The following is an 18,532-nucleotide window of genomic DNA, read 5'->3' on the forward strand; positions in this document are numbered from 1 at the left end:
GCTAGCAGAGGGGAACGTCTGGTGGGAAAGGGCAGTGAGGTGCGGCAGAGGATGAGTAGAGGCCAGGGAAAAGTTGGAAGTAAGAGGACAAGAGTGCCACCAAGTCATGGGCCTGGACCACGGACCTGATCGTGCAGCCGGGAAGCCCCTCAGAATTCCGACACCACTGCAAGCGTCCTCAGGAGGAAGCCGTGCCAGCACATGCTGGGCACACAGGGCTGGCCCTGAGAGGCAGGAGGGTTTGATGAGGAGGCCGTTCCTTGTGGCTCACGGAGGGCTCTTGGCCGTTTCTGCATGGCGCCCAGAAGCTGCTCACCAGCTCTAGAAGACACGGGGCATTGAATCCAGATCCTGGATGATCTCCAGAACTGTGCCCTCATCCAATACAACTGAGGCGCCAGGACCAGGACCAACATCACACCCTCCGCTTGGGTCAAAGCTTTAGCACTGCAGGCGAGGGTGCGGGCACCTGGAATGACTCACGAAACATCTGGAAGTTCCCCACCACTCCCCGAAATAACAGAGACCAAAGCCCACAGATCTTTAAAGGAAAGCAGCAGGTGGGTAAAAGAAAGAGCCTGCGGCCCCTGCCCGAGGCCCCTCCCCACACGCCCAGATGCCCGGTCCTCAGCAGAAGCAGCTCCCAGTGACCCAGGTGCGGGAAATGCCTGCTGAGGGGTTTTAGGCTGCAAGAACCGAAAGTTCCGCGGCTGACTCCAGGAGCCCCTGAGTTCTGCATTTTACCAAATCGCATGCACTTCTTTCCAGGAGTGCTTGCCGTGTGGCTGCCCCCCAAATTATGGGGTTACCTTTGCCCCCTATTCAGTGTCTATGTCCTCACTCCTAAGCCTGCGAGGTGATGTGAGCACTCGGTGACAAAGTCCTGTGTTTGTGGGGTCCCTGGTGCCTTCCCTTTGGGGTCACATCAGCCCAGCATTCCCCCAGAGGCACAAGTCTGGGTGGCCAGAGGCGTCAGGGCCACATCCAGACCTGACAAAGGAGGCAGCCCCAGCCTTGCAGCAGAGGGCCTGGAAGCCCAGGGCAGCTCCAGTGTCCAGGTCTGAGCACCAGGGTGCAGCAGGACCAGGCTCCTGGAGCGGAGTCTGCCTGCCACGTCGGCCTCCTTCCGAGACGGGGATGGGGGCACTGCAGGCCCTGTGGGGCCCACAGAGAGCTCGGGGACAGCTGGCTGAGGCCACACTCGGTGAGACGACTCCCCTCCAGCTGCACCCCACCCCACCTTGGCTGCTGCCCAAGCTTCCAAACACCCAAGGATGGGGGAGGCTGCACCCGCCTTGCTGACTCGGTGGACCAGGGTGGGCCCCAGGGTGGGTAATCTGAATAAGGTGGGGCTGCCTGGCTGGACGCAGAGAGTCTGCCCAGCACCTGCCCCACTCTCAGCCTCGGGCTTCAGTGCCCACCTGGCTCCCGGGGAGCTGAGCCCCCTGCACTCCCTGCCAGGCCTGAGAGCCTGGGTGACCCGACCCGGAGACAGAGTGCTGGGAATTCACGTCCCTGAGCACACTGCACCCTCCAACTCTTCGGTCAAAAGCCCTGCCTCCTTCAAGCCAGGAGCATGTATTAAGTGCCTACTGTGTGCCTGGCCAGCCACACGGTGGGGCCAGGGGGTGGAGGGGAGCTGACAGCCCGGCCCTGAAGCCGCCCCTCTACTGTGGAAGTACTGGGGGTAGCTGGGAAAGGCGAGATTCGCCTCAACCCTCCTTGCCCCGTGGCCGAGCTTGGGGTTATCCTGGCTCTTCTGACCACCCCGGCGCTGAAGAAAGCCCTGGGGGGACTTTGGGGCAGGAAGAGGTCGATCAAGAGCCCCAGGACCCCCCGGGACCGGGGAAGGTCGGGTACCCCGTGGGGTCTCTCTGACGCCTCCAGGTGGGGATGAGGCACCGTTGTTGCCCCCCCAACACCCCCGGGCCTCCGAAAGACCCTCGCTCAGGAGGGACCCCGGCCCAGCGACCGCCCCCCCCCTGCGGCCCCGCCCCCACCCCGGGCCCCGCCCGGCCCTGCCCTGCCCAGCGCTTCTGCAGAGGCCACCCCGGGACTGCGGCAGCCCCGCCCGGCGGCAGCGGGGGTGGGCGGGGGAGGTGGGAGGCGGCGAGGGGGTCGGCCCGTCCGAGCTCTCCTGGGCGCCGACTCCGCCCCTCGACCGTTGGGGCCCAGGTGGGGCGCAGACCCCGGGCCTCCCCACGGAGGCCACACGCCTGGCTCCGCCCCCGGTGCCTCCCCCAGGAAGGAGCGACGTCCCCTGGGCGCTGGGTCCGGACAGCGCCGCGCAGCCCCCTCGCCCCGCCCCGTATCCCTGCCCGCGTCCCCCGGAGACACTGCGGCAGCTGCGGGCGGGCGGGGGCGGGCGAGGGCCGGGCGCGTCTCCATGGAGCCGGGGTGCGCGTAGCCGAGCCCAGCCCAGCCCTGCCGGAGGCCCCGGGGCCGGTGCGCGGCGCGGCCGCAGGATGCAGGCCATGGACCCAGCCGCGGCGGATCTCTACGAGGAGGACGGCAAAGACCTGGACTTCTACGACTTCGAGCCGCTGCCCACCCTCCCCGAGGACGAGGTGAGCCCCCGGCCCCACTGGGGGGCCCCTTCCGCCGCCGAGGGCTCCGCGGAGAGCGCCCGGGGGGTGGACCCGGGAGGGGCTGTGAGCTCCCGCCTCCCCAGGCGCCCTCCTTGGCCGAAGGGGTCCCACCGCCGTTCTCAGCCCCGCGTTAGGATTTTCACCTGGAGGGGACAGCACCCGCTAATGCGCACGGGACGGCGGCGGGTGGGCAGCCCCTGCAGAAGTTGGCGCGCCGTGGCTCCTGGTGGAAACCCTGGTGGGACAGTGTGGGGGCAGCAAGGAGGACGGTAGGGGGTCTGCTTACTCCCTGCCGGGCCCCAGGAGGCCAGCGGGGCGCCGGGCAGCAGAGCCCAGTCAGGCGCGGCACAGGAGGCCCCAGAGCTGAGGTTCAGGGGCCGGGGGTGGGGAGAGCGCTGGACGACCGCCCCCCCAGACTGAGAGCTGCTTCCCTCTCTCTGGGTCTCCGGGCCTTCACCCAAGACCCCCCTACCCCGCAAGGTGCAGAGGGGCTCTGCCTGCCATCTGCATACCCTGGCGCTTCTGCTCATGGACCACCCACCCTACAGCACTGACTGCCCAGACCCCACCTTGGCTGGGTCTGACCCTGTAACTCAGCTCTGGCTTGGCTGGGATGGAGTGGACAAGCCAGGCCCGGCAGCGTGAGAGGTGGCCCCCCAGGGATGCAGCAGCTCCCAAAGGGACCCTCATCCTCCAGGGATTCGAGATCTGCCAAGCCTCCAACAGGCAAGAGCCCAGACGCTGGGCCCCTGTGTCTCCAGTGACAGCGTCGTCACCTGCAGCCATTAATGGGATGCTGCGGTGGCCTCTCTTTAAACAGCCAGCCAAGCGAGGCTGGAGCAGGGAATCCCGGGTGCAGCAGCCCCAGGCCTCACCCCCTCGCAGCCCCCACCTGCTGCCCCAGGGGAGTGGGCTCTGAAGGGATAGGGAGTTTCTGCTGTGGAAGCCCCGTGCTTCTGGGAAGGTTCAGCCCCAGGAGGCCCTCTGCTCAGCCACCTAGAAACTGCTGAGGCTGTGCGGGGGTTGGCGCTGCCCCCGCCCCCACCATGGCCTGGATTTGGTGCAGTTGAAGGCTGTAGAGAGGAGCAGCCAGGGGAGTCAGTAAAGCTTCGAAGATCACCGTGGCTCTGACCGAGAGGGAAGCGCAGCCCGCAGCCTTTAGAAACGCCCCAGGATACATCCCAGGGTATCTGTTAGGAGGCCACCTCCCCATCACTCTGAGAGGCGACCCTGAGGACGCAGCTCTTCCCACAGCCCCTTCGCGGATCAGGGGCCTGAGCCTTGAGGGCCTCCCTGCTCCACATGGAGGCAGCAGCCGGTGCCCCGAACACAGAACATGCCGCACCAGGCATGAGCCCACTTGAAGCCACAGGCTGTCTTTCTGCATGCTCCCCACCCCCACGCACACACCAGTGTCCTCCGGTCAGCTGCACAGCTCCTGCCTGGCACAGTGCTGGGGTGGGGGCTCCATCCTGTGATGGCCACAGAGGCCTCCAGGTGACGCCGCGGGGTTAGCAGCATGCAGTGGGAACGTTCAGGTGGGCCCATCGCAGACACTCCTGGAAAGCATCAGGGGTGGTCCCTGGCCCAACCCTGTGCCCAGCACTGAGCCCAACACGCCCTGTGTCTCAGAACTCCCCTGGCGCTCAGACTCTGCTTCCTGCACATGTTTGGCTTGGAAGGTTCTGAAATCTCCATCAGGGCACGTGGCTGCACCTGACTTGCATTGGAAAACCATCCTGGGTGAGGTGAGAGCACGGTGAGGCTGCATCATCATCCCAGAGTGCCAGGAAGGCCAAGGGCGCAGGGCAGCTGCTGGGAAAGCACGGTGGCGCCAGGCCCAGGACACATGCAGGCTGCGTAAGATGTAGGAGCTCACTCATTCTACAGCTAGTTGTAACAGCTGTCTCCACGATGGGGCCAAGAAATAGACCCTCATGGACACCCACCAAAGCCCCTGGAATGTCCCTCCCTTGACATGATCCCAGAGAAAATCCAAATGGCTGCTGAACATGTGAAAAGATGTTTGCTCATTGCAATCAGGGAAATGCAAAATACACCCCCACGAATGCCTTCCCAAGACCGCCAGGCTGGCAAGAACTGAAGAGCGGACAGCGGCGTGTGCTGGCAAGGACGTCGCAGCAGCTCTCCCTCGCACCAGTGGGAGGACAAATGGAGCAGCCTCTTTGGAAAACAGCCCAGCATTCGCTGGCAAAGTAGAAGGCACCAGTGCCCTGTGTCCCAGCAACTTCACTATAGTGTGGGCCCCAGAGACACATGGCCGTGCATGTGTGAGAACACTGTCAGCTGGAACCCACCAGAGCATCACCAGCAGGTCCTGGAGGATTGGATCCCTGGCCAGGTTGGATCCCTGGCCACTTGCAGGCAGCACCGCTGGGTCAGCACAGGCAAAGAACCACCAGCACACAATAGACAGGAGATGTTCTGTGGGGGTGATGCAAGGAGGGCTTCCTGGAGGAAGTGTCCTTCCCGGGATTCCCATGAGATTTCAGCTACTGTGGATGGCAGTACGGGATCTGAGGCAGAACAGCGTGATCCAGACAGAACAGTGGCTGCAGAAGAGGCACACAGGCCAGGCGGCCAGGGTCGATGGATGGGCAGTGCTGGCTGCCCCACAGGGATGCAGATGAGACAAAGCATGTGCACCAGTTTGGGTGCCAGAGCAGGACGTGTCCCAGGTCCCTGAGAGGCAGGCAGCACTGTCAACCCTTCTGGAGTTCAGCAAGTGCCTCCCAGAACCTCCTGTGTGCCGGTGTCAGGCTGCACTCAGAATCTGAGGGTGGACAGGATGCAGTTACTGCCTGGAGGGGCACACAGCTGGGGGCTCCCAGTAAAGAAGAGCATGTTCCCTCTACAGGGTCCATATGACATCTGTGCCAGGACGAGCTCACAGCAGAGGCACCTTGGGAGCCGAGGTGGTTTTGTGGGGGGGCCTGGCAGTGTGGAGAGAACTGTCCAGAAGGTGGTTTTGTGGTGGGGGGGCCCTGGCAGTGTGGAGAGGGCTGTCAGGAAGCCTCTGGGGATTGGCAGCCAGTGCTCCCAGCGGTGACTGGAGTTTTGTATTGGTCCCGTTAGAATCCCACGGCTGAAAGAATCAGTTGGTCATAAGACAGTGATTCGAAATGTGCCAAATGATCCAGGCGTCCCTGTGTAACCCTGGCTCAAAGTCTGCCGTGGCGGGGGGTGTTGGAGCTTTCTGAATGCACAGAAGCCCCTAATGGAGACTTTCATGAGATGAGGGTCCCCGGTGGGAAGTGTGCCCTGCCCTCTGAGACCCAGGGACTGGCTGATGTGCTGCTGTCCCGGAGAGCAGCCCAGTCCTGGGGGTTCATGTCCACCTGCCTTCCCAAATCCCTCCTCCCACCTGGGATGGGGGTGGAGTTCGTGGCCACACCATTGCAAAGTGGGGACCAGTCTTTCCTGCCCTGCTAGGAACAGGTCTTAGGTGGTCCTCGCTCTCCAACCTACCCCATGGCTCACCCAGGCACACCTTGCTAGGGATGGCGAGGGGCAGGGTGGGTGGTCGGTGGGCTGGGCTGGGTCGTGAAGCACCCTCTGGGCCTGCTCGAGAGGCTGGGTCTGTGCCGGCAGACAGAGTCACTGAGGGCTGACCAGCCACGACAAGGTCAGACTGTGTTAGCAGGAGCAGGAGAGGCTGAAGTGTGGAAAGTCACGAGGCCCCAGCCTGCCGTGGGGCCCTCATGGGTGCTGGGCAGGCAGGTGCGCAGGAGGGGGCGCTGGGCAGACAGACAGGCGTCCGCCAGCCGAGGCCGGCGTTGCTATTCACAGCACGTCACCTCCTTCCCAAGTGTCTGCACAGCCCATTAAACTCCTGTCCGGGCCACCTCGGCAGCCTGCAGCCCAGCTGGGCGTATTTTACTTGAGCATAAAGCCTTCTGGCCCAGCTGTGGACTTGAACCCACCTGGTAGCAAGGCTTAGAGCCCCAGGGTCTCCAAGGGCCCCTTCTGGAGGTGACTGTAGGACGCCCAAATGGCTCCTGACCTCGGAGGTGGTCGTGGGGGTGTCTGCTGGGATGTGGGTGGGGCCCCCGCGGACTTGGGGTCCCGAGGCTAGTGAGTGCTGCCTGTGTCTCTCCCAGTCTCTCTCGTCCTGTTCCGGCCTCCTAGGCCTGTCTGACACCCTTCCTCGCTCATCCAGCCACTGTGGATTCAGGCACGCGGGAGTAATTCCTCTCACCTGTGCCAGAACAGGGCGGAGGCTGCAGGTCCCAGAGGGCAGGTGACCTGGGGCCCAGAGTTCAGGCCTGGGAGCCCTCAGCACGTGACAGGACCCCCTGGGTGGCTCTGGACCCTGTGTGAGCGGAAGCCCACCCTCTAGACAGCGTGCACCAGAGGGGCTGAGACAATCCTGAGGGGAGGCTTCAGCCACAGACCCCATGGAATTCACCCCTAAAATCATCCAGAGAATCTCCTATGGAATTCAGACATGCCCGCCTCTCCTAGGCGCTAGGGGCTCCAGGTGTCCGGCTTCCCTGAGGGGAGGAGGGGGCTGCCCACCGGCAGGTGTCTCCCCTCTGGGTCTGAGCAGGAGGGCGTGCTGTGCGTGAGGGGTGGCCCTGCTGGCACGGCTGACCTGGCTCCCTTCCCAGGTCCACAGGTCTCGACACCACTGTGTGAGCTGGCAGCAGGCCCCTGACCCGTGAGCGATAGCCAGAAGGCCCCCCAGGGCCCCGAAGGGGAACAGGGACTGGCTCAGACATGAGGGAGCGTGTCATGCTGGCTCCCTTCCTCCTAAGCAGCACAACCTATGGGGTCCTCAGACTTATTTACCGCTTAGTGCACGTCTGTGCCCATGTTTGCAGGCATGTGTGCGCGGGCACGTAGCGCTGTGTGCATGTGTGTGCCAGTGCACAGGAGTGTGTGCATATGTGTGTGCCTGTGTGTGCAGGTGCATGGGTGTGCACACGTGTGTGCATGTGTTTGTGTGTACGCAGTGCCCAGGCGCCTCTTTAACCAGCCCCACAGGTGTCGCTGGGAGCTTCAGGCTCTCTGGAATCCTGAAGAGTCCTGGGCGGTACAAAGAGGACTGCAGGCTTGAGCGCAAATCAGAGACACCTTTGATCAATCAGCGAACACAGGAATGGGGCAGGGAGATTCCTGCGATAGAAAGAGCTGGAAGGGCCTGGGTAATGATGTCATCAAGTCCCTCCCTGGACCCCAAGAAGGAGATGGATGGGGGATGTGCCAAGACCCCACGGACAGACGCAGACCCAGCCCCATGGCCAGGCCCCACCGGGCGCCTGTGCCCTGATTCCGTCACTTGTTGGCCTCCTGCCTTGGTTTGAGCCCTTCATCCCTTTCCTGTGCCTGGAGGGCCTCTTGCAGTGCCAGCCGCTAGGGCATGGTGGGGGGACCAGAGGTGGGAGGTGCCTCTCAGGACCTCAGCCCAGTGGCACCGGTAGAGCCAGAGCTGCCCTGTGCACTGGGAGAGAGGGGAAGTCAGGGATGGGGGAGAAGGGACCTCTGCCTCCTCCTCACCTGCCCTGTCCTCCGAGGCCCCGTGTCCGGAGACTTTCTTTTTTTTTTTTTTTTTTGAGACGGAGTCTCACTCTGTCGCCCAGGCTGGAGTGCAGTGGCCGGATCTCAGCTCACTGCAAGCTCCGCCTCCCGGGTTCACGCCATTCTCCTGCCTCAGCCTCCCGAGTAGCTGGGACTACAGGCGTCCGCCACATCACCCGGCTAGTTTTTTGTTATTTTTTAGTAGAGATGGGGTTTCACCGTGTTAGCCAGGATGGTCTCGATCTCCTGACCTCGTGATCCACCCGTCTCGGCCTCCCAAAGTGCTGGGATTACAGGCTTGAGCCACCGCGCCCGGCCCCGGAGACTTTCTTGACCTCACCCACGTGCATCCAGGCTGCATCCCTGCATCCCCCAGCCACCCCCTCCTACCTGCACATGGGGTGCCCTGGCCGGGAGCAGCACACCCAAGAGGGTCTTCAGCTCCACATCTGGGTACGTGCGAGTGTGGATTGTGCAGCCTTGGGTGTTCCTGTGAGGATGTGTGCACCAAGTGTGGGAATGGGTGTGTGCGTGTGTGCGGGTATATGTATGTGTCTGAGTGTGCCTGCAAGTGGTCAGTGTTAGGCATGTGTGCAGTGGCATGTAGTATGTATGTGAGTGTGAGGTCTGTGTGTGCATGAGGCTGTCCGTTCTCATTGCATGAGTGTGTGTGAGAAGCGATGGGACCGTGAGTGCGTGTAAGACGCGGTGGGACCGAGTGGGCGTGAGATGCGGTGGGACTGTGAGTGCGTGAGACACGGTGGGACTGTGAGTGTGTGTGAGACGTGGTGGGACCGAGTGGGTGTGAGATGCAGTGGGACTGTGAGTGTGTGTGAGACGCGGTGGGACTGTGAGTGTGAGAAGCGGTAGAACTGAGTGTGAGTGTGAGTAGCGGTGGGACTATGTGTGAGAAGCGGTGGGACTGAGTGTGTGTGAGTAGTGGTGGGACTGAAGTGGTGAGACTGAGTGTGCACACACCTTGCACCAGCATCTGAGTGTCGATGTATGAACGTGCCCTGTGTTGTCGTGTGTCCGTGTGGGATGCATGTATGGGGATGTGTGTGTCTGTGTGAGGGTGAGCACACGTGTGCTAGGTGGGGATGTTTGTGTGTGTGCATGTTCATGGGGGTGTGGGTGTTGGTGGCAGCCATCATGGTCACAGCTGAGCCCTCACGGAGTCCAGGAGCCCACTCAGATTTGGAGGTGGGTCCACATGGGGGTGGCCGGGCCATGTGGAGGGAACCGCCATGATTGTGTCCTCGGTGTGAACTGCCTGGAACAAATGTTGGCAGCGCGTATGGTTGTGCGTTGTGTGAGTGTGTCAGCGTCACGCCCCGTTAGCTCGGCACAAGTCCACAATTGGGGATCTCGACTCGGTCGCCTCATCTGTTGGCAGCCTCCACAGGCCGGTTGAGCCGTGAGCCTGTGGGTTCAGGGGTGCCCCAGGGAGCAGGTGACCCAGCAGCTCTGGCTGAGCCTCCGGGAGGAAGGCCCCGTGCCCAGGCTCCAGGAGCAGACACCTGCTCCAGGCAACCCACTGATGGTGCCACCAAATGTTCCATGACTCTGACGTCCAGGGAACAGCAGGACGACTCTTGAAACAAAACGAGACGTGGCCTGAAGCCCTTTCCCTGACCCACGTGTTGAAACCCTGCCACGAGCCATCCCTTTCCCCGTGGAATCGTCTCGGCGGGGGTGCCGGGGCGCGGCTGAGGGTCCTGCGGGGCTCACGGCCAGGGCCTGTCTTGACAGGAGAATGTGTCTCTGGCTGACATCCTCTCCCTGCGGGACCGCGGCCTCAGCGAGCAGGAAGCCTGGGCCGTGTGCCTGGAGTGCAGCCTGTCCATGCGGAGTGTGGCCCACGCCGCCATCTTCCAGAGCCTGTGCATCACGCCGGACACCCTGGCCTTCAACACCAGCGGGAACGTGTGTTTCATGGAACAGCTCAGCGGTGAGGCAGCCGCGGGCACGGGGTGGAGGTGCCTTTCGGGGTGGGTGTGAGCACAGGCTCTGCGGGGGCAGACACTGGGAGTGTGCCTGGACCCGGGTTTCCTGTGGAGACCTTCTCTTCCTCAGGAGGGACTCAGGCTGGAGAGTGGCCAAGGGTCCGTGGGGTGCCTGCTGGGCCAGGGCAGTCAAACCCACCCTCAGACGCCAGAGGGACACTCAACCCACCCCAGCCCCGCTCCACTCAGGACTTCCCCTAAGGGCAGGCCGTGCGCCTCTTCTGTCTCCCCCGGGCCAGTCCCGCTGGCCCTGCTGTGAGTGGACGCCGGCCCGGGAGGGTGGGACACCCCTGCCTCAGTGGGCCACCTGCTCCCACTGCGTGGGCCCTACCTGGGAGCTGCTTTTCCCTGGTGAATGTCTTCAGCTTCCTTCTTGGGAAAGTGGTAGAACCCTTCCTTCTTCCACTTTGGAACCCATTTCCCACCGTAACCGTTAAGGAGCTAATTTCCCTTTTTCACAGCCTAAAATGGTCTGGGGACGCCAGGTCTGCGGGGAGGGGACCTTCCCGGCTGGCGGGTTCAGGTTCACAGGTGTGACTAGAAGCCTTCTCTCCTTCTCTCTCTGCTCCCTAAGACGACCCTGAGGGCGCCTTCATTCCCCCGGAGTTCGACGTGACCGGGAACACCTTTGAGGTAAGTGCCGGTGGGGGTAACGTGCCACGCCCCCCCTTTACCTCTAAGGTGGCCTCTGCCATTAACTCAGAAACGCACCTGCCTTGGGGCAGCCTCTGTGAGTGGCCGCTGGCCAGGAGCAGAGCCCGGTTCACTGGGCTGTAGGGACGGCCTCTGGGACACACCCAGCTTCGTCCCCTGCAGTGTCCTCTGCGGGTCCACACAGACTGTGGGAGCAACAGCTTCGGCCATGTTTGTCGTCATTATCGTTTTATAGCATGTTTTCTGGAATGCGAACTTACTACACTTAACACGTTAAAAGTGACCAAAATGACCAGTGATGGTCGGCGGGGAATCACAGCTCCTCTGAGGGAGTTAGCAGCCGGGTCACTCACAGCTTTTGCAGAGACACAAGGCCTCCAGGCACAGCTCCAGGCATGGGTGTGGGTGTGGGCCACCCTGAGGGCCTCATCGCCCGAGTCATAGAGCCTGCTGCTCCCAGAGCAGACCCCCGTGTAGCCCCTCAGGAACCCTTTGTGTGGGACGAGTCGGGCAACAGCCCAGCAGCTCGGGGTCAGCACCTGCGTGGCTGGCTGGAAAGGGGCAGAGTCACCCTGCGGCCCTCAGGTTTGGTCCGTCCATCAGGCTGGGCTCTGTCCCCGGGCAGGGAGTGGCGCATTGGTGGTTCCTACTGTCACAAAGCCCATGGCAGAGAAAATAACGCAATCCTTTATAAATAAACAAGTAACTAGGAACTCAAAGATCTTCCCAATAAAAGCCCATCGGCTGTGTCATGACCTTAAAATTTGACCTTGAAAGTAGAGTCTAGGGTCCAGGCGTGGGGGCTCACTCCTGTAATCCCAGCACTCTGGGAGGCCGAGGCAGGTGGATCACTTGAGCCCAGGAGTTCGAGACCAGCCTGGCCAACATGGCGAACCCCATCTCTACTAAAAACACAAAAATTAGCTGGATGCAGTAGTGCATGCCTGTGGTTCGAGCTACTTGGGAGTCTGAGGCAGGAGGATCTCTTGAACCCAGGAGGTCAAGGCTGCAGTGAGCCGAGATGGCACCACTGTGCTCCAGCCTGGCCGGCAGAGCAAGACCTTGTCTCAAAAACAAGAAAAGAAGAGTTTTGGGATGGCTCCCCGTGTCCCTCTTACTTTCACTTTGAAACAAGTGAGCCTGGTGCCCTTTGCCCTGGGAGGCGAGTAGGGTGCCCCAGGGGGCCTCTGCTGCGGGAGTCCTATGTTTTAGTGCACCCCAGTGTCCAGAACCCAAGCCCCTGTGGCACATGGCCTGGTGGCTGTGATGTGGGTGTGGCCTGGTGGCTGTGATGTAGCGTGTGGTCTCGTGGCTGTGATGTGGCACGTGGCCTGGTGGCTGTGATGTGGGTGTGGACTCGTGGCTGTGATGTGGCACGAGGCCTGGTAGCTGTGATGTGGGTGTGGCCTCGTGGCTGTGATGTGGCACGTGGCCTGGTGGCTGTGATGTAGAGTGTGGCCTCGTGGCTGTGATGTGGCACGTGACCTGGTGGCTGTGATTCCTGGTGCACATGAGGGTGTTTTAGTTTTGTGCTTGTATTCCTAGTCACATCGTAATCCAGCTCAGACCTGGATGTGACCTCAGCCCAGCCCGTGCCCGGCCCCCGCACTCTGTGGTTCCCCCGTGGGACTCTCATTCCTTCTTTTTTATCCTGTGTTGCTCGTTCCTCCAAGTCCTATTGTTTCATTGGCGCCGTTTTTAACTTTCTGAAAAGAGTCCAGGCCATGTGTGATTTTCCGGGACTTAATTTATGTATTCTTGTTAAACTTCATCTGCAGAGCAGTGTGTGGCCATAATGTGCCACCTGCTGTGTGTTATCCCATTGGGTGAAGGCCACGTTTAAATCCCCGCTTGTGGGGGCACCAAGGGGTGCAGGTGTTTCCTGGTGTGTACACCGAGAACAGATCTGGGTGAGGTTTCTCTAGGGTGTGTGCCCAGGAGGAAGTGTGCCTCGTGGGGCAGGTGGACGTACATCTGTTCCTGGAACTCCCCCAGCCACGTGCCGGAGAGCACAGTGTGAGGATCGCTGGCTCCCACAGGACGTGGACGTGGTAGGGACCTGGGATCTGGGGTCTGGCCTGGGGTCTGGCTCCTGCGTCCTGCAGGAGTCTCGTGCATGGAAGGGTACCACGCTGCATCTCTTTCCTGCGTCATAGGGGATGTGGTGAGGAGTGCCTCTCTGGTGAAGGTTTATAACCCTAAAATTTATTGACTCCCCCGTTTGCTTATGTGAGTTCTGTCTCTTCATATTTATGATGTTATAAATTAAAACCAAGACATTTTAAGTTAACTATTAATTCATTTAAAAAGCACAATGCCCATTGTATGTTAACATACATAACACTTTTATGAAGAATATTTTCCCTCCAAAATTAGTGAGAAGAGTGGCATTGGGTTGCGTATTTGTAAATCTTTCATGTCTGGGTTGTGGAAAATGCCTGGATTTTCACGGCAGCTTCTGCATTCAGTCGGCTGTGATATCAGTCGCGTGGCCCCAGCCCCAACCCCAAGCCCAACCCCAGCCCTAACCCTAACTCCACTGTCCGCTCGGGAGGGAGGGGGAGTGACCGAGGCGAATGCCGTCTCAGCATCGTTACAGAAAGAGTTTAACCTCTTGAGCCACACTTGGAGAAAAGCTGGCTGACGGTGTCCTCTGCCGAAAAGTGGTTGCTCAATTTTAACATCATCAAATATTTTAATGGTTCTTCTTCCGTTAGGGTCTAACCTTCCCAAGAAACCTTTCCTGTTTCAAGGTTGAGCCGATAGTCACTACTATTTTCTACCGAGAGTTTTAAGTTTTGTTTCACATTTCATCCACCTGAAGTTAGTTTAACGTTGCAAAGTTTTGTTGTAGGGGTCTTAGATATCGTTTATTAGATTTTCCTCAGGAATGTGATGTTTTCTGATTCTATTCTAAAATTCATTGTCCTCTTTTTGTTTTGGTTTGGTTTTGAGGCAGGGTCTTGCTCTGTCACCCAGGCTGGAGTGCGTTGGAGCAATCACGGCTCACTGCAGCCTCCACCTCCTGGGCTCAAGTGATCCTCCCACCTCAGCCTCCCAAGTAGGTGGGGCTACAAGCATGTACCACCATGTCCAGCTAATTTTTCAAAATTTTTGTAGAGACAGGGTCTCACTCTGTTGCCCAGGCTGGTCTCGAACTCCTGCCTTCAAGTGATCCTCTCTCCTTGGCCTCCCAAAGTGCTGGGAATAAAGGCATGAGCCACTGGGCCCGGCCAGTTGCCCTCTTTTTAATTACGTTTTCCTGTTTGTTTGTTGCTAGTCTACAGAAATGAAATGCACTTTTTTTCTTTTGAGACAGGGTGGAGCACAGTGGCATAGCTCACTGCAGCCTAAAATTTCTGAGCTCAAGCAATCCTCCCACCTCAGCTTCCTGAGTAGCTGAGACTATAGGCACACGCCACCACGCCCAGCTAATTTCTTTATTTTTATTTTTGTAGAGGAAGGCTCGTGTTATGTTGCCCAGGCTGGTCTCGAACTCCTCGGCTTAGGTGATTTTCTTACCTTGGCCTCCCAAAGTGCTGGGATTACAGGCATGAGCCACTGTGTCTGGCCACAATTCACTTTAATATCTTTATTTTACATCCAGCCATCTTGCTAAAGTTTTTTTTAATATTTCTAATAACTTATAGATTCTTTCAGTTTTCCTATTTAACTGATTAATCACTGACAAAAAAACAAGTGTCTTTCCTCCCATCCCATGGTCCTGCTACACGTTTTCCTTCCTTCTCTTACTCAATGCTGCAAGGAACAGCCATGAGTCTTGGAACAGAAGCAGAGTGAGGCTGAGCGCTGTCCCATCTCAGGGAGAAACTGACCACTCTCCCCATCCCCCATTCTAAAAAGAGTGCTTTCCACCTTCCTCATCCAGAATGGTGCCTGCCTCCACCACGAGTCCCCCTCGATGCTGAGTTTTATCGTGAATGTGTGTGTCAATTTTACAAGATGTTTCTTCTGCATCCTTTGACATGATCCTTTAATTTTTTCTTCATTAAGATTCTCATAGTCACATCTTTGTTTTCTTATATTAAATCATCCTTTCTTACATAGAAAAATCTAAATTGGCCAAGTGTCTTGTCTTTCTTATACACCGTTTAATTTGATTTACTAGTGCTTGCTTCAGATTTTTGTGCGTATTTGAGCGGACTGGCGAGTTTCCATTCTGTTGATGTTTTCACTGGTGTTGGCCTCAGGATTGTTCTAACCCTGTATGGGCAGCACCCCTTCCCTTTCTTTGTGCTGTTTATATAAGAATGGGATGATCTGTTCCTTGAAAGTCTGGTAAAACTCACTTACAGGGCCATCTGTTTTCTTTAGGAAAGATTTTTAACTACTGCTCAGTTTTTAATAGCTACAGGACTGGCTGGGCACAGTGGCTCACCCCTAGAATCCCAGCACAGGGAGATTTGGGGAGGCTGAGTCAGGAGGATGACTTGACGACCAGAGTTAGAGACCAGCCTAGGCAACAAAGTGAGACCCTGTCCCTACACAAAATTTTAAAAATTAGCTGGGCGTGGTGGCATGTACCTGTAGCCCCAGCCACTCAGGAGGCTGAGGCAGAAGGCGACGCATGAGCCCAGGAGTTGAAGGTTGCAGTGAGCCGAGATTACACCAGTGCACTCCACCCTGAGCAGCAGAGTGAGACCCCACCTCTTAAAAAAAGGCTTACGGGACTGATCTCTGGTGTTTCTTACTGAGTCAGCTGTGGGTCTACTTTTTATGTTTGTAAAATCTCCGGCCTTCAGCGGCAGGTGCTCTCCTCTTCGGCCGCTGTACTAGCCGCAGGTCGCCCTGATTCTCTGACTGGACAGTTAATTTGTGCTTTCTCTTCTCAGTCTCACTAGGGCTTGTTTAGTACATTCATTTTTCCGAAGAGCCTCCTCTGTGTCCCGTCTGCGCTCCTGGCGCGTCTGTGTTTTCTTTTCCATTGATTCTTGTTTTTCATTCTCTCTTTCCTTTCCTTGCTCTGAGTTTAGGATCCATCCCTTTTCTGACTTGAGCTGGACATTTAGGTCATTGGCTTTCAGCTTTTCTTCCTTTCCAGTATCAGTAAGAGCACTTAGGGCTATGAATGTTCCTCAACATGTAAGTTTTGTTGCATCCTGTGAGTTTTACTATATAATGTTTGCATTATCATTTACTTCTAATTTTTTTATTTCCACTGGGATTTCTTCTTTACCCCTTAGTTATTTAACAATGTGAACAGATTGGTTTTTTCTTACTTTTTATTGAGATATACATGCAGAAAAATGTATATATCACAAACATACAACTTGATGGATTTTCACACTGAACGTCTGTGTAAGCAGCACCCAGATGGACAGCAGCAGCCCCTGCCTGTCCCCCGGGTCACTGTCCGGACAGCACAGAGCAGAGGTTGCGATTTTCCTGTTTTTGTGCCTCCTGTGGGTGGGCAGGCTCATGCAACACTTGTCTTTGGTGGTTGGTCCTCCGCCCAGCGTCCGGGTGTGAGATTTATTCTGTGTGACCATGGGTGGCCGGTCCTCCACCCAGCGTCCGGGTGTGAGATTTATTCTGTGTGACCATGGGTGGCCGGTCCTCCGCCCAGCGTCCGGGTGTGGGATTTATTCTATGTGGCCATGGAAAGCATTTATTTCCAACAGTCGTCTCTAAACTTCCAAACACACTAGGGCTTTTATGTGTCATTTTCATTCTCTTCTTAACTTCTCCAGCCTCCACCCCATGCGGCTCCCCTCTCCACCCTGCTGCCCTGAGCACCCGTGGGCTCAGTGGCCCGGCCTGGAAGACTCAGACTCCTCCCCCATTGCTGGCCTGTTTGCTTGGCGTTCAAACCCGCCATGCAGGCTTAGCGAGTGTCTGGGCTCACAGAGAGCAGGGTGAGTGGGGTCCTGCCTCTTGCTAGTTCCGGTCTACACAGGTGACAGACTTGATGTGAGACCCACAGGCTGGGGATCCAATAGTGCTGGGACGTGAGAATGGGGCTCCAAGGCTCTTGTTTGCATCACAGGCCTCCAGAGGCCACTGTGAGAAGGTGGAGTTTAAACTGGGACCTGAGGTTCAGTAGGGTTCACTAAATGAAGACGGGGAGCTTCCAACACAGAAGGGCGGGCGGTGAGTGAGAAGGTTGCTGATTCCACCAGGTGTGTAGCAGGCAGTGTCAACCAACAACTAGCCAGAAGGTTATTTGCTAAGTTATTTTCTAAATAAATAGATTGATGGTTGGAGCATAGATGATTGATGATGGATGAATGGAGGGATGGATGAATGGATGGACAGGTGGGTGGATAGGTGGATAGGTGGGTGGTTGGGCGGGTGGATGGGTAAATGGATAGGTGATGGTGGATATGTGGATGGATGGGTGGTGGATAGGTGGACGGGCAGATAGATGGTTAATATGTGGATGGATGGGTGGATGAACAAGTAGATGGTGGATATGTGGATGGATGAATGGGTAGATGGGTGGATAGTGGGTATGTGGATGGATGGGTGGATGAACAGATGGATGGATGGTTGGATGGAAGGGTGGATGGATAGATGGATGGTTAATTTGTGAATGGATGGGTGGATGTGTGGATGGGTGGGTGGATGGGATTATGAACAGGTAGGTGGTGGATATGTGGATGGATGAGTGGGTGGAAAGATTGGTGGACAGGTGGATATGTGGATGGATGGCTAAATGGCTGGGTGGGTGGATGGGTGGATGGACAGATGGATGGTGGATATGTGGATGAATGGGTTGGTGGATGGACAGGTGGGTGGACAGGTAGGTAGGTGGGTGGATGGGCGGGTGGGTGGGTGAATGGACAGATGAATGATGGATATGTGGATGGATGGGTAAGTGAATAGTTGGATGGACAGATGGATAGTTAATATGTGGATGGATAGGTGGATGGGTGGATGGATGGTGGGTGGATGGGTGGATGAAAAGGTAGATGGTGGATATGTGGATGGATGAGTAGGTGGATGGTGGATACATGGATGGATGAGTGGATGAACAAATGAATGGATGGGTGAGTGGATAGATGGGTGGACAGGTGGATGGTGGATATGTGGATGGATGGGTGGATGGATGGGTGGGTGGGTGAATGGGTAGATGGACATGTGGTTGGATGGATAAGTGAATGGATGGGTGGGTGGGTGGATGAATGTATGGAGGATGAATGGGTGAGTGGGTGGATGGGTAGATGAATGGATGAGTGGATGGATGGGTGGGTGGATGGTAGATGAATAGGTGGATGGGTGGATAAGTGGATGGATGGGTGGATGAACAGGCACATGGATGGGTGGGTGGATGGGGTGTGTGGATGTTTGGGTGGAGGACAGATGAGTAGATGAATGGGTGAGTAAATGGATGGGTGGATGGATGGATGGATGGATGGATGAACAGGCAGATGGATTGATGAGTGTATGGATGGGTGGTTGGGTGGATGGATGGGTGGAGGATGGATAGGTGGGTGGATGGGTGGATGAACAGGCAGATAGGGATGGATGTGTGGATGGATGGGTGAATGGACGGATGAGTGTATGGATTAATAGAGGACAGACAGGTGGAGGATGGGTTGATGGTGGGTAGGTAGATGGGCAGATATGTAGATGGATGGGTGGGTGGATGGGTGAATGGACATGTGGATGGGCAGTTAAGTGGATGGATGGGTGGATTAATGAATGGATGGTTGGGTGGATGGTTGGGTGGGTGGATGGATGGGTGGATGGATGGGTGGATGGATGGATGGGTGGATGGAT

The 18,532-nt window shown here is 57.5% G+C and overlaps 2 protein-coding genes across 3 annotated transcripts in view; both read left to right on the plus strand.

Annotated features, from left to right (window-relative positions):
* Positions 1–2,435: 2,435 nt before the first annotated feature.
* On the plus strand, positions 2,436–16,568 carry LOC112631577 (kinase non-catalytic C-lobe domain-containing protein 1-like). Of its 2 annotated transcripts, XM_025396936.1 has the most exons (4): positions 2,445–2,567; positions 9,882–10,080; positions 10,710–10,768; positions 16,501–16,568. In XM_025396936.1, the coding sequence occupies exons 1-4, from the start codon at positions 2,466–2,468 to the stop codon at positions 16,540–16,542; spliced, it is 402 nt and encodes a 133-aa protein (XP_025252721.1). In that variant the 5' UTR covers positions 2,445–2,465; the 3' UTR covers positions 16,543–16,568. The 2 variants fall into 2 exon arrangements, with proteins under 2 accessions (XP_025252720.1, XP_025252721.1); XM_025396935.1 differs by lacking the exon at positions 16,501–16,568 and having other exon boundaries at positions 2,436–2,567; positions 10,710–10,954.
* Positions 16,569–16,863: 295 nt separating this feature from the next.
* LOC112631087 (kinase non-catalytic C-lobe domain-containing protein 1-like) overlaps positions 16,864–18,532 on the plus strand; it is a 28,052-nt gene continuing 26,383 nt past the window's right edge. The window contains 1 exon segment of the mRNA XM_025395563.1: positions 16,864–16,900. Coding sequence (XP_025251348.1) covers positions 16,864–16,900 — 37 coding nt within the window.

The sequence above is a fragment of the Theropithecus gelada genome, chromosome 9 (genome assembly GCF_003255815.1).
Source record: "Theropithecus gelada isolate Dixy chromosome 9, Tgel_1.0, whole genome shotgun sequence".
NCBI lineage: Eukaryota > Metazoa > Chordata > Mammalia > Primates > Cercopithecidae > Theropithecus > Theropithecus gelada.